Below are 14,351 nucleotides of genomic sequence, written 5' to 3'. Positions count from 1 at the left end.
TTCTGATTTTACTCGAGCAGTTTTTGAGGTGTTGCCATAAATGCATCGTCTGGTGAAACACTTAAAGAGACATAACATCATAATCATTATCATCCAGGCTTTCCTTAATTGTTTAAAGTTGTGATAATCTTGCTATGTGTAATCTTCAGAATGTGGATTTTCTGGCTATTAGAAAATAGTTTAAGGTGATTTAATCTCAGTATTAATCCAGCAGTTTCATGAAGGATACAGAGGTTTGTTAGAGAACCTCAGAGAACAACCTGCAGACAGGTCAGAGAGGTCTAGGGATGAAGTTGAAAGCAGGACTGTGTTGGAATTAATAGAGAGTCTGCTGTTTATTTATCCTGTGACTAAATACTCATTACTAGATGGTTGAAAATAGATAGGACATAAGTGTGAGTGCTGATATATTACTAAACATTTATCATCTTTTTTTTCTGACCTAGGTGGAGATGATGTTGAGGCTGGAACAAGTAAGTCATTTTATCTGCTGTCTAACATTTAAGGGAACAAATCCTCACTTTCAGTATTTAATAATTATATAGTTTCTGAAGATTATTTTCAGGCTGCATCCTTTCACAGTTGTAATAGGAACGATTAACACTGAAATAAACGCATGTTTTATTATGTTTGACATAAATAGTATTTTTGCTCCCAGAAGTGGAAACACTAATTAGTAAATATGATTATATATCTATTTTTTTGCGTTAAAAAAAAATCAAAACAAGCTTCCATATCAGTTCAGGTCTCAGCTGATTAATTTGGACTCAGTACTCTTAGAATCCCACAAAACAGTGATGGATATGGTGAGTAAAACTTTATTAGATTATTTGAAAATAAATCTTTACTTTATTTAAGATAAAATTTGACATCAATGTGTTGATGAATAAATTATATATTCAGAAACAGATGCTTAACATTGCTGTTGTCCAGAGGAATTAGAGATCTCATTTGCAACTTTTCTGATGCATTTATGGTGCAGTAATTTATGCAAAATGAGCCTCAACCAAGACTGCATAGTATGTAAAACACAGAGACATGCTTATACTTAGATAACATTTCTGTATTTAAACAATTTTATATTTCTAATTCTTTTATTGATCTAGATTATTGTTGAACAGAATTACCGAATGAAATGTACACTTTTAATAATATTTTAAGCTTTATTTGTGTTGTGTTATTTGAGTTTCTCCGGGGTCAAAATATTTACTGATGTTTTATCAGCTTTGGTGAATCTTATAATTACACCTACTTTCTAATGTGGTGACAGGATAATTAGAAAATCCATCTTAATCTGTTATATTAAGTCTTTATTTCATTTCTTAAAATGTTTAAACATACAACTTTTTACTGCAGGCTTCAAGAAGAACAGGTTCTATAGCAAGATATTTTTCTTTTTTTCTAATGAAAATTAGAATTTTTTTTCTAATGAAAAACCCAAAGGTTGCAGCCTTTTATGCTCCAGGAATGTTGCAGTAAACCTGATCCAGGTTCCTGTAGTCTCTGGTCAGCAGAGTAATGGGAAGTTGAGTTGAGGAAAAAACTTAGAAAATGGTTCACAAAGAGCAGGGAGGATTAAGATGGAGAAACTAAAATTAGTGAATAATGTTTAGGTCTCCAAATCTATTTTATATGAAATAAGATGCATCTATTCTTGCAAAAGGTGCCCCAACCAAGCATTGGGTCCAGACTCTGTCCAGTACATATCCTTACATTTCAGTAGATTTTTTTTAATTTTTTTAGATTTTTAAACCTAAATCAATACTCGTTGGTCTTACAAGATATTTCATGTATGTATGTATATATATATATATATATATATATATATATATATATATATATATATATATATATATATATATATATATATATATATATATATATATATATATATATATATATAAAATATAATATAATATATTTTAGTTAAAATATACAGTATAAGTTGAACTAAAGTACTTAAAAAACACACTATTTTATGGCAGTTTAGCTGGTTTCATCTGTGATCTCACAGATTAGATTTTAAGCCTTGGTCACAAAGGTTGTTTTATCGACTGTGTTCTGTCTTGAATTACAACCATTTTCTTATCAATTTGCAGTGATTTCAATAGAAAACTAATTATAATGTGTAAATGTGTCTTAATGTCTTTGGTAAATCACAACACAATCATAGATTTTATAAAATTTTTGTTATACACAAACATGTTTTTTTAAGCAAAGTGTTACAACAAAAACAGGGTATGAAGAGGCATAGTTGTTCCAACAAATCTTACTTTTCCTATTTTACAGAAAAGAGCAATTCAGGGTCAAATGGAAAACTCAATAAGGATGAGACCGAATCAGCAACCAGAACTGAGAGAGGTGACTGAGACTTTATTTCACAGAAAGTAATGTCCAACAGTCTGGAGTCATCCCTTAATTCTTCATAGCGGGCTGACATCCTTGTCAACAGACCGTCTTTTTCAGAGAAACATGATTTTGTTGATCAGGGTATAAAAAGGATCCTAAACTTTTGGAAGTGACACAGAAAATGCAATCAGAACCAATTTAAACAGGATTTAATGTCACTTTATTTCTATCAGCCGTCTCAAATCCATCATTTATTCCCTGGTTTGCTCCTTAGAGCAGATGGTACTTCCTAAGTAATCTTAGGTCCTTCAGTGTTTGTAGCAAGGTGCTACATGTCTTCTACAAGTCTGGTGTGGAGAGTGGGATCTCTTACTGCACCATCTGCTGGGGTAACAATATTAGAGCTGATAACTTAAACAACAAGCTACTAAAGAAGGCCAGCTCTTTTCTTGGAACTCCTCTAGAACCTCTGATGATATTACAAGGATTTGATGATCAGAACAGATGGACCCAGAATTCAAACCAGACAACCAGTCTTAAAACTTTACACAGTTTATTGAAACAGAACTGCTGCAGGTAGTGTCAGTGACTAAGGCAGGAACCTCTGGAAATGGAGACATAAGATTAGTAACCAGGTTAGCTTTATAGTGTGCATCAGTCACAAACGTAATGTCACTAACTTATTCTTAGTCCTCAGTCTGGGAAGAACCACAGGGTTAGATTTCAAGCCTGTTGACAGTAGCACTAATGCTGTTTCTGTCACTGGTCAGGAAGTCCCAGAGATTACCTCCAGCTGAATTACGATGATTCGTGGTAAGCAGGCTCGGACTGGGAACGATTTTCAGCCCTGGCATTTTTCCATCTACACCGGCCCACTTATGGAACGTCTACACTCACCACATCAGCAGGGTGGCCAGATGTCACTGACTCACGTTTTCCAGCCCAAAAAATAATAATAAACCACCTGGTGTACGAAATCTCGCACAATTTAAACCAAAGCCTATTGATCTCTTAGGCCATAAATCTAAAGAAAAAAATGGCCAGATTGGGGAACATCCCAATCTGGCAACAATGCTTGTAAGATAGGAAACTTTAGCCTTTAGATGCTAAACCCCATCATGCAATGCAACATAATTTTGCAAAATATTCACCATATATAAGAGGAAGATTGTAGTTTGGTTTAAAGAAAGCATTTTAGTTTAATTATAATTTAGTCTGTTGCAAGGATTTTACAGTTTGAAGAAATAAAAAATTACACCATATGGCAACCGTCACAAAAAATGTGCATGACAAGGAAGGAATCATTTAGGTAATCCACATTTTATTACTTCTTGTGCTCCTTGAGTTATTTACTGTCACAGGTAGGTGCTTCAGCAGGAGAGTAGGTGTTGGGGCTGGTATGATTTAAGGAGGACGAGCACTCGCACGCTGAAATTAGGACCGGCCCACTGGGCACATGCCTAATATCACAGATTACCAGTCCCAGCCTAGTGGTAAGGCAGAGGCTCAGAATGTGAAGACAATAGTAGACAAGAGGAACAGAAGTACAAAAAAAAGAACCCATAGTCTGGGGCAAAGTCCAGGGTCAGAGCCAGGTGATCAGAAGTCCAGTGAAGCACCAGAGAGAAATCCAGCATGAGGACTAGAAACAGTTCCAGGTTAGGCAGCAGGCAGGCAGACAAACAGATCAGGGTCAGACAAAACAGGCAGGCAGTCAGGTTAGACAGGGATCATGCATGCTTAGAAACGGGGAAGGATCAGGTCAGGCAAACACCCAGAAGGTGAGGAATCAAAATGCTGCAATAAATCTCACTAATGGCCCAAAATAATCTGGCACTGATGTTTGGTCTGAAGGCTGGTTATATAATGGTAGGTGTGGATTAGATGAGTAGTAATGAGAATGTGCTGGAGCTGAGCAGGTGTGTCTTGTGAAGAATCAGACCAGCATCAGTGCTGAGATCATGACAGATGAATTCTTCGTAAAGAGAAGAACATTATGGACAACAGTGTTGATCATCTTCAGATTATGTTTAAACAACAACAAAGTATCTTCATTAAGAGGCTTATCCAGAGCTGGAGCAAGACTGCTAGAAAAGATCCTTCCTGCTTAGAGCTATAAACACCTGGATAAAAAAATAACCTACGAGTCACTGCAGCATTTAATTTCCTTTTGGGATTAATAAAGTATTTTGGAAATGAATTTAATTGAATGTTTATGCTGTGTTCCACTAATAGATGGTGTCCCTGTGACAGAATGTGTTTCATTGCTGAATTCCATCAATACGGCTGGTAAGTGTAAATGTATCATGTTTGGTGTTAAAAATTAAAAAGCACTCATCAAATTCAAAGTTAGTAAAGTGAAAAGCTACAAAGCAGTGATAGTTTTATAAACCAGGATCAGAATTCAGCACTAGAACCATTCAGGGAGAACCAAGGAGAACCAGAGCAGAACTGCAGACCTGAGGACAGACCTCAGATCAGTGGAGGATCTGATGGGTTCATTTCCTTCTGATCTTTGTTTTTGTATCTGGTCTTATTCAGGCTGAACATCTATGACCATTTGGAGAAACATGGTTTTAGAAACATGTTGGGGGGCTTTTTAACACAAGCATCTCAACCTCCCCATTGATTCATTAAGCAATAGACAATATGTTCAGAGGGCAGTTTACAGTAAAGCTGAATATCTGTTTTTATTTAGTTCTCTGAATTCTGACTCATTATCTCAGCTTTTTTGAGACCAACAATATAAATTTAGCCTTTATTCCTCTGAAGTATATTTCACTGAGCATGAGCCCATGAATATATTAAGCATAGAATCACTGGATGTGAAGCTTAAAGAATGTGAGATTCGTTTATGGGGTGAGATACAGTAACTGACAATAAAGACATATCCGTATAGGCTCTAACATTTTCAATGTTAATCAATTCACTGGTATAAATTTACAATAGGTATTTGTCCCTGGTTGTTTAATCATATCATCAGATGTTTCATCTGTGAGAAAAAAATTTTAGAAATTATTAATACTACTTACAAAGTTAGATCTTGGCAAAGATACAAGTAAAAATCATGAATATCAAATTTACGTGTACAAGAACCAAATAAACAAGTATGAATCACTCATTTACAAGTTCAAATAGTGATTTGTTCCCATAAATTTGTAGTTCTGTGATAGTTTTGCAAGGTTGTAACATGTAAACTCTTATTTTCCCATATGAAACATTTGATGTGACATTCATGTATAAATTGGCAATAAGGAAACAATTAAAATTTGAAATCTATTCGAAATTTAGAATTGGATTTACATAATAATGATATGCATACGCTTTTATTTTACATTTTTCTTACATGATATTTGTTTTAGTAGCTGTATTAGAATCTGTAAAATCACACTTGGGTTTTAGTCACCTATTTATGACTCAACTATAAAAACTGAGAGTCTGGATCAATTAGCCACAGGATGCTTCCTACAGTATGTCTGAATTCCTAGCTGCCTTGGTGACGTTCCCACCTGCTTTGACCTCAGATGATTTCAAGTCTTTTCCTCCAGTCTGGTTCTAGTCTGCTGAGAGGAAAGGTGCTTCTATGACTCCAGGAAACAATATCTACCAGCAGGAAGTCCCTCAGAGTCAGAGGGCCAGATCTATCAAAGGTTTGCGTGTATAAATACGTGAGCTATTTCACTGCGCACGCTAAAAAATTTACAAACTGATCTATCAACAGCGTGCTAAAAGGATTTGGTCTTTAAAACGTGCTAAATAGCACCTCTTATCCATTTAGTACTTTTTCTGCAATGAATATGCAATATTGGGCGTTTACCAGAGATGGGAAGTAACGAAGTACAAATACTTTGTTACTGTACTCAAGTAGATTTTTCTGTTATTTTTACTTTATTTTACTACTTATTTTTATGGCGACTTTTTACTTCTACTCCTTACATTTTTACACAAATATCTGTACTTTCTACTCCTTACATTTTAAAAAATTGGCTCGTTAGGCTACTTTAGTTTTGAATCATTTCAACGGAGTTACCGTTATTATTTTTCACAGCATAAATACCAAATTCAATCTAATTGGATGGGAATCTGCGTTGCATTTGACGCACCACTACAAGATGTATCGACAGATTCGGCGGTATTCATTTGCGGCAAATCATTGCAGCTTGGTGGTGGCGGCGTTAGCATAGTAGCATGGACGACGAGATGATTGAAAATGAACACAACGGAGATCTAGTCCTATTGGCAGACATCCATTTAAAATGTAGGCAACGGCATGAAAAAAGTGGTTTCTACTGTTACTTTTATACTTTAAGTAAATTTACAAGCCTGTACTTCGTTACTTTTACTTGAGTAAAGAAGTTTAATCAGTACTTCTACTTTTACCAGAGTATTTTTTAACACAAGTATCTGTACTTTTACTCAAGTACGGATAGTGAGTACTTTTGCCATCTCTGGCATTTACACGCAAAGGTGCGTCTTGTGGGAGGAGAACATGTAAATATATTAATTTAGCACTCGCAAAGTGATTTATCAAACCTGAAAGCAATTTTGCTAACGGTATCTGACTCTATATTTAACACGTTTCAAAAGAAGGTGCAAATGGTCTGTATGCGCAATTGCGCACACATGGCAGCGGTTATTGTCGCAAGAAGGAGACATCGAAATGAAGCAAGGAGACGCAGAGAACGCATTTTTTCACTCCGTGTGAATATTTTTGGAATTAATGAGGAAACGATCATCAAAACATATCGTTTATCCAGCATTGCCATTTTGGAGCTGTTGGGGGAACTCCGAATGGATTTGGAGGCGGCCACAAGGAGGACCCACGCAATACCAGATATCACAAAACTCCATGCAATGTTGCACTTTTTTGCATCTGGGTCATTCCAGCGTACGGTTGCAGCGAGAGCTGGGATCTCCCAATATCGTTTTTCAGAAGTGCTGTCTGACGTTCTAAAGGCCATGTCACCCTGACGCCCTACCGGAGAACCCCGACCTCCCCTCTGCGCCTGTGGAGCAACATGCCAATGCTGCGGGGATGCATACGCGCAGTAACCTCATCCACAGTCACTTCTTGTGAGCCATTTGGTATGTGCATTTTTCTACAGGCCAATACAAAACACCTGTTTTTTGTTTTTTTTACTGCAGTGAAGTAGAAATTCAGCCACATACCACCTTAGGGAATAAAGGTTGCCAAAGTTTTCATATATATATATATATATATATATATATATATATATATATATATTTTTTTTTTTTTTTTTTTTTTTTGGAGGGGGTGGGGGTGTCACTGTAAGATTTAAATTTCTTAATGCACTAGTTTGTACAAACTACTTTGCGCAAACCACAAAACGCGCAAAACCATCATTTAAATAGGGCGTCTCCAACAGTTTTGCTCCTGCCACCAGTTACGCAATCACTCTTGTTAAATCACCCGCAAACCATGGTTCAGCCCCTCGCGCAAAATTCCAGTTTGCAGGCGCAAATTACTGCACGCAAAATTGGATCTTGATAAATCCGGCCCAGAGTCTGATATGTTATCAGAGTTAACTGGACCAAACCAGGATGATAACTACAATTAATGTCAATAAAATGTCTTTAAAATTCTTGAGATTATTTTTAATAATGTAATAGTTTTAATATTTTATCCTCAGATTTGGTAAAACGTTTTACTAATAACATTATTAAATTATAACTCAGCGTTTTAAATCTATTATAAATCTCAGTTTTTGTATCAGCTTTACATCGTGAGTGGTTCTAGTTTTGTTTTGTTTTGTTGTTCAGCTAAAAGAAAACAGATTGTTTTTTAAGAATAGCTCTGTTTAAATTAATATTATTATTTTTTATCCACATAAAGGAGAGTGTTCAGGTCACAGTGTTGTATTTTTTTTTCTATAGCTGTAGATCAGAAACCAGATTCAGAACCAATAGATGGGAACCTGAACCAAAGATCACCAACTCCAGAAATATTCAAATTAGCCCCTTTTGAATCTGGTGAGTAAAACCTTCTAAGATGTTTTTTCTTTATTTCAGCAGCAGGTTTATAGTTTCTGACAAAAATCAAACTCAGACATTAATACAAACTAAAGCTTTGAGTTTTAACATGTTATGCCCTGCAGTGTCTCCTCTAATGTGTGTGAGGTGGTGGTGATGATGATGATGGTTATGATATAACTTGTGGATCAATGTTGAATGTGTGTTTAGGATCATTTTCTTTTAGCAACATCAGACTGTGTTCAAGTTTTAACCATCTAGTTGTTGAATGAAGGTCATTTAGAAGAATTTAGATCATCCATCATTTAACCAGCAGATAAATCAATTGTCTCGATTTCCTCCCATAGAAAACATTTGACCAGTTGGCTTTATAAAATGAAGCAGACCTTGCCATTTTATATTAACAATCCAAATGAAATGCATTTAAATTTACTCTGAATCTGCCTGCATGACTGGATTGAATGAACTTATATTTCTGTGTAGAAACTAGATCTGTCTGTAAAGTTCCTGAAGATGATATTAGTTTTATGATCCAGTAGAACTGGATCTAATCAACTGATGTCTGTCCCAAAAAATCTGAATAAATTAGTGTCAGAATATTGTTTTTATAAATATATTTCCTTGATAACAACACTGATCAAATGTATATAAAGATAATGAGATCTTATAGACAGTATTTTCAGACGGCAGTTTCTTTAAGCAGAGTTTATCACTTTGTTAGTGATAAAAAGATAAACCTACAGCTTTCATTCCAACCATATAATTTTTCCTGTTGGACAGACGTGAGCATTGCAGGCATTGGTGAAGCATCTAGTGAGAACCCAGGATCCAGCGCTCCAACTGCTCAGCAGTGTTGGGAAAGTTCTCTTTCTACGTGAACTAGTTCAAAGTTCAGTTCACACATTTTAAAATGAACTAGTTCAGTTCATAGTTCACAATTCCAAAAAACGAACTAGTTCATAGTTCTTTTTTTTTTTTTCATATATTGCTCAATTACACCATAGCCTACTGTAGAACCACAGACAGCAATTATTTTATCAGTTGTAACTCTGAAACTGTGCGTCAGATTTCATCTTCATATCCAGTTTTGAATCCTTATCCAACCAGGGTTTACATTAGCATTGAGGGGACAGCATTTCCCCATTGTTGCTTTAACGCTTTGTTGCTGTCCATTCACTTCACACTAGTAGCAGCTGCAGCTTTCACCCCTACAGTATATTCTCAAAAACATCAGGAAAAATGTGCTGCTTGAATGGTCTTTTTTATGAGTAATTATTAAAAGAAAAATAGGAAAGTAGTCTATAAGGTGCAAATGTTTTTTTTTTTATTTTAATAATTTTTTCCATTTGAAATTCCATTTCAATACATACTAAAAAGGAATCCTGGAATCCTGGAAAATTATACCAGGCAGGTTTAACAAACAAGTTACATGGATAGTAAAACCCTCAAGAACAGGGGTCTTCTTTTCCAGACCAAGGACCCCCAAACTGATGGCGAGATGGAGCGGGGACCCCCTAACTATATATATTATATATTGTATGAAATTGTGTCCTATAGTCACTCTATTACAGATGGAGTAATGTAAAGAAATTAATTTCTCCCTGGGATTATTAAAGTTTTTCTGATTCTGATTCCTGGTTGTTGTGAAGGAAACGGTGCCCAGCTTGAAAGAGCTCCTGTGTGTCGCTGAATGTGTGCATTGATGACTGAAAGACATCTTTTGTCTCCATTTATCTGTTTACTACAGTGTGTTGATTTCATGTTAATGAGTATTTAAAGACATTTCAATTAGTGGGGGAAAAAATTGCAGGGGGGGAATATAAAAATATCAACTAACCATGCAGACCCTCATGCAGTACCTCCGTAGACCCCCTAGGGGTCGCGGATCCCCTGGTGAAGACCTCCGCTCAAGAAGATTTTACTAACACAAACTGAGGGACCAGGCTGAGGTAGGAATTTAAGGTTACTGAAGTGCGGATTTTTTTACTGAAAGCCGGCGGGCAAACTTGTTGCCATCATCCTCACCGACCACCTGGTCATAAAACTGTTTTAAGTGATCATACTGCTGCTTTGTCGCCTCCATGCTGCTGTGGCTTCCACGCTGCATTTTGTTTTGATGACGCACGCGGCTGTAGGCTACGACACTGGTAGCTGGTGTTGCCAGATTGGGTGTTTTTCCCGCTACATATTAAGGCCTGTTTACGGTTTGATTTAGCCGGGGTTTCGCCTGGAGGGCTCTATAGAAATCTGGCAACCTATTGAACGGAGTTGAACTGAGAGAGCGTGCCATTCACAGACGCCAGAATGGCAGTAATACAGTACGTTCAGTTCACGTTCGCCCAAAATATGAACGAGTTCATGAACTTTCGTTCAATGAACGCGTTCAGGCACAACACTGCTGCTCAGTAACACTATTTTACACAACAGAAATCTAGAGTCATCCCTCATTTCTTCCTATTCTGATTCAAAGCAGGAAGACTTCCTTCTAATCCTCTAAATAAGGGATCCTCAATGTTTATATCAGTCCAGGGCCTGATCATGATGCACAGAAATCTCCGACAGTTAGCATCTAGAGGATAGCTCCAGCCGTAGCTTCTTCTACTGTACCTGGTGGGTTTTTCTGATGAACCACTTGCCTGCTACTCGCCAGCTGTGGCCTCTAGCCCGCCTTCAGAGTTCTGTCTGCCTGGCAGACTTATCTGATCTTTCACTGTTGATGTTTACTTTATTATCTGAGATCAATTTAATCCCATCAATATGAAGTTACTGAATAATCTGTTTATTTTTAGAGCCCCTGATCTACAGAAAATAACCTCTGTTTTTTCTGCGTTCAACAGTAGAAGCGTCATGGTTTTATGTCTTCAAGACATTCCTGTAGTTTAAGAAATGATTTAGCTAAACTGTACATCAGAAACAAACTGAAATCTGTCAGACAAATAAGATTTGAACCAGCACTGTTAACTTAAAAGCCCAACTGTGGTCAGTCTTGAATTAGAACCAATATTCTCAGTGATTCAGAGTCATTTTAATAGAAAACTATTTTTAACATGGAATTGTAGTTGTTTTGTTCTTAGTAAATCATGTAACGATAAACAGCTTTTATTTCTGCAAGCTTTACAAACATCAACTGGGGTCTTGAAGAGGTTCTGTTTTTGTAACTAATCTAACTTATCTTATCTTAAAGAAATTAACAATTCAGGGTCAAATGGAAAACTCAATAATGTTGAGACAGAATCAGCTACCAGCACTGAGAAAGGTGACTGAGACTTTATTTGACTATTTCACACAAAGTAATGTCCATCAGTCTGGAATCATCCCTTACTTCTTCAAAGCAGGCTGACATCCCTGTCTTGTTCAGAGAAAGATGTTTTTGTTGATCAGGGTATAAAAATGCTCCTAAATTTTTAGGACTGACACAGAAAATATAATCAGAACCAAATTAAACAGGATTTAATGTCACTTTATTTCTATCAGTCAAATGATCAAATCCATCATTTATTCCCTGGTTTGGTCCTTTGGTTGAACCCTCAAAGACAGCACAGCCTGACATTTACTATTTAGTTTCATGGTGATTGATTGAAAATAAAAATATATTTAGACCATCATTGTTCTTTTCTAAAATGTTAAAATGTACAACTATTATAACTAAAACTCACATGTTTATGGTGTCTCCAGCCAGGATGCAGGTCCTGCTGATATGCAGCCTGAACAAGGTGAGATTATTTTATGGGGTGAGATTACTGTCAGTAAAGACATACCTGAATGGGTAGTCGTGGGAAAAAAGTATTCAACTATTCATCCTAGTTAAATAAACTGAGATCGATGGATTTCACTCAGTCGGCACATTTATTCATATCATCGCAAAGAGAGAACAGTTCATCATACAGCCCTTATGGCACAGCATTCTGCCCTGTTCTGCTAGAGCAGGGTTCGTCCCCCCTTACTTAGAACACTGCAAAAGCAGTCAGAGTCATAACAAATTACAGACACTTTGGTTAAACATTAACATGTTATGAATAAACCTTGAGAAAGAATCTGGTTTGTTATGGTAATAAGTTATGTCTGGTCTACAAACACCATCCTGCAGAGAAATGTGTGGCCTTGAGAGAGAAACAGACTGAGTGAAAACTTTTATAGTGAGTAAATAGGATAAATTAATATATAATAGAAGAGAGATAAACATTTTAATAATTCCGACAACACTCATAAAATATGTATTTTTCTGTATATTTTTTTTATCCCACTTATATTTATCGGATCATCAAATAAATGTAAAATATCAGACAAACAGAACCTGAATAAAAACAGGTCTAGACGGCTACCATTGATTCATCCTGTGAACTGCTGCTAGTGTTACTCACATGCCTGGAAGATGTCAAGTGCTACTACCACAGATGATCTCGCTCTCAAAATGGAATTAAACGACTCAGATTAGCTCGCCGAATGAATAGAAGAGGTAGAGCGTAGCCGCCTGTGGCCCGGGCTGCCTGTCACAACTCCAGTCTGGCACGTTGTCTTTTATGGATTTATTGTGGAGAGCACAATTCATCTTTGGAAAACTTCATGGTTTGGTTTAGAGCTGTTTTCTATTTATTTCTCAGGAGAATAAGGAAAGCTCCTTTTTCTGTGAGTTGGTAAACCCTGTCAGCAGCAGCTCCAGTGAAACAATGTATAACCCCTTTATCAGAGGTGAGAGGAAAAAATACCCATCTATTCTTTATCTTTTCCACCTTCAGTCGGCAAAAAACAACTCCTTCATATTAGGGTTATTTTTGATACAGTGATGTTAAAATTGATCTCCTCGTTGATTTATATTCCACAGTTTCTTTATAACACTAGAAGAGACATTTTGCAGGGTTTTAATTGAAAAATATCTTTAACGCAGCTTTATATGCTTTTTATTTTGACCATCATCGACTAAAACATAGTCTGATGAGCAGATTGTCACCTCAGTAGTTCATCGCTGATGCATCTATTAGCCTATAGGCTGTTTTCCCTGTTTGTATTTTGGGTCCTAAAGTTCCCACATTATTCCTCCAGTTGTGACGTGAAACACATTCATGTTAAATGGGTCTGATCTAGCAAACAATCAAAGCTTTATATTCATGTTGGATTTTATTGATACTCAGAAGCGACCGGCATCCAGCTCAACTCAGACAGCAATGGCAACTCCTGATAAGATGGAAAAACTATTTAAAAAGTATGAACGTGAGCTATGAGAAGGAGCAGGTGTGCTGCAGTTCACTGCTTTGGCCACAGGTGGCAGTATCATTAGAAAACTCCTTAAAGGAATAGTACACCCAAAACATGATTAGCCTTCATTTTCTACTCACCCCCATGCTGAACAACACTCTGGAGTACTTTTTTGATATCTCAAATGCATCTGGAGATCTGGGAGGCTTCTTGCTGTCTGCTGACATTCAAATAATGGAGGTCTATGGCGCCGGAGACAGAAAGGTCCATAAAAGTCCATACAATCGTGTCAATATTCCTCCATACTGCTCGTCCAATGTATTCCAAGTGTCCTGAGTGGGTAGCGTCCATAATTTACTCGAAACGAAGTCATTTAGAACGTTTTAGAGCCTAAACAGTAGTGTATAGGATTTCCTAATAGCGCCCCCATGCGCGCTCACGATTCTACGGAAGCCGGCAGACCAAACCAGCGCATTCAGCTCGGCAAAGAACTCATGCTCTTCCTCAACACTGAAGTCCTCAGACATTTTTCTTTCGTTGTTTCTTTCTTTGCACAGGTAAACAGCACATTTCTTCTTCTACGCTTGCATTATCGGCAGAGCAGACGCTGAATGCGCACTTTCTTCCGGTTTGGTCTGCCGGCTTCCGTAGAATCGTGAGCGCGCATGGGGGCGCTATTAGGAAATCCTATACACTACTGTTTAGGCTCTAAAACGTTCTAAATGACTTTGTTTCGAGTAAATTCTGGACGCTACCCACTCAGGACACTTGGATTACATTGGACGAGCAGTATGGAGGAATATTGACACGTTTTTGTG

At 36.9% G+C, this 14,351-nt stretch overlaps 1 protein-coding gene across 1 annotated transcript in view; it reads left to right on the top strand.

Moving 5' to 3' along the window:
• Positions 1–14,351, top strand: part of LOC119794439 — a 96,254-nt gene that overhangs the window by 61,344 nt on the left and 20,559 nt on the right. The window contains exon 12 of the mRNA XM_038302016.1: positions 12,942–13,029. Coding sequence (XP_038157944.1) covers positions 12,942–13,029 — 88 coding nt within the window. The remainder of the gene's footprint in view (positions 1–12,941; positions 13,030–14,351) is intronic.

Source organism: Cyprinodon tularosa, unplaced genomic scaffold (genome assembly GCF_016077235.1).
Source record: "Cyprinodon tularosa strain WSP-4 unplaced genomic scaffold, ASM1607723v1 ctg48, whole genome shotgun sequence".
NCBI classification, from domain to species: domain Eukaryota; kingdom Metazoa; phylum Chordata; class Actinopteri; order Cyprinodontiformes; family Cyprinodontidae; genus Cyprinodon; species Cyprinodon tularosa.
Note: the sequence above shows the minus strand (reverse complement) of the source record. Positions and strands in the feature narration are given on the sequence as shown.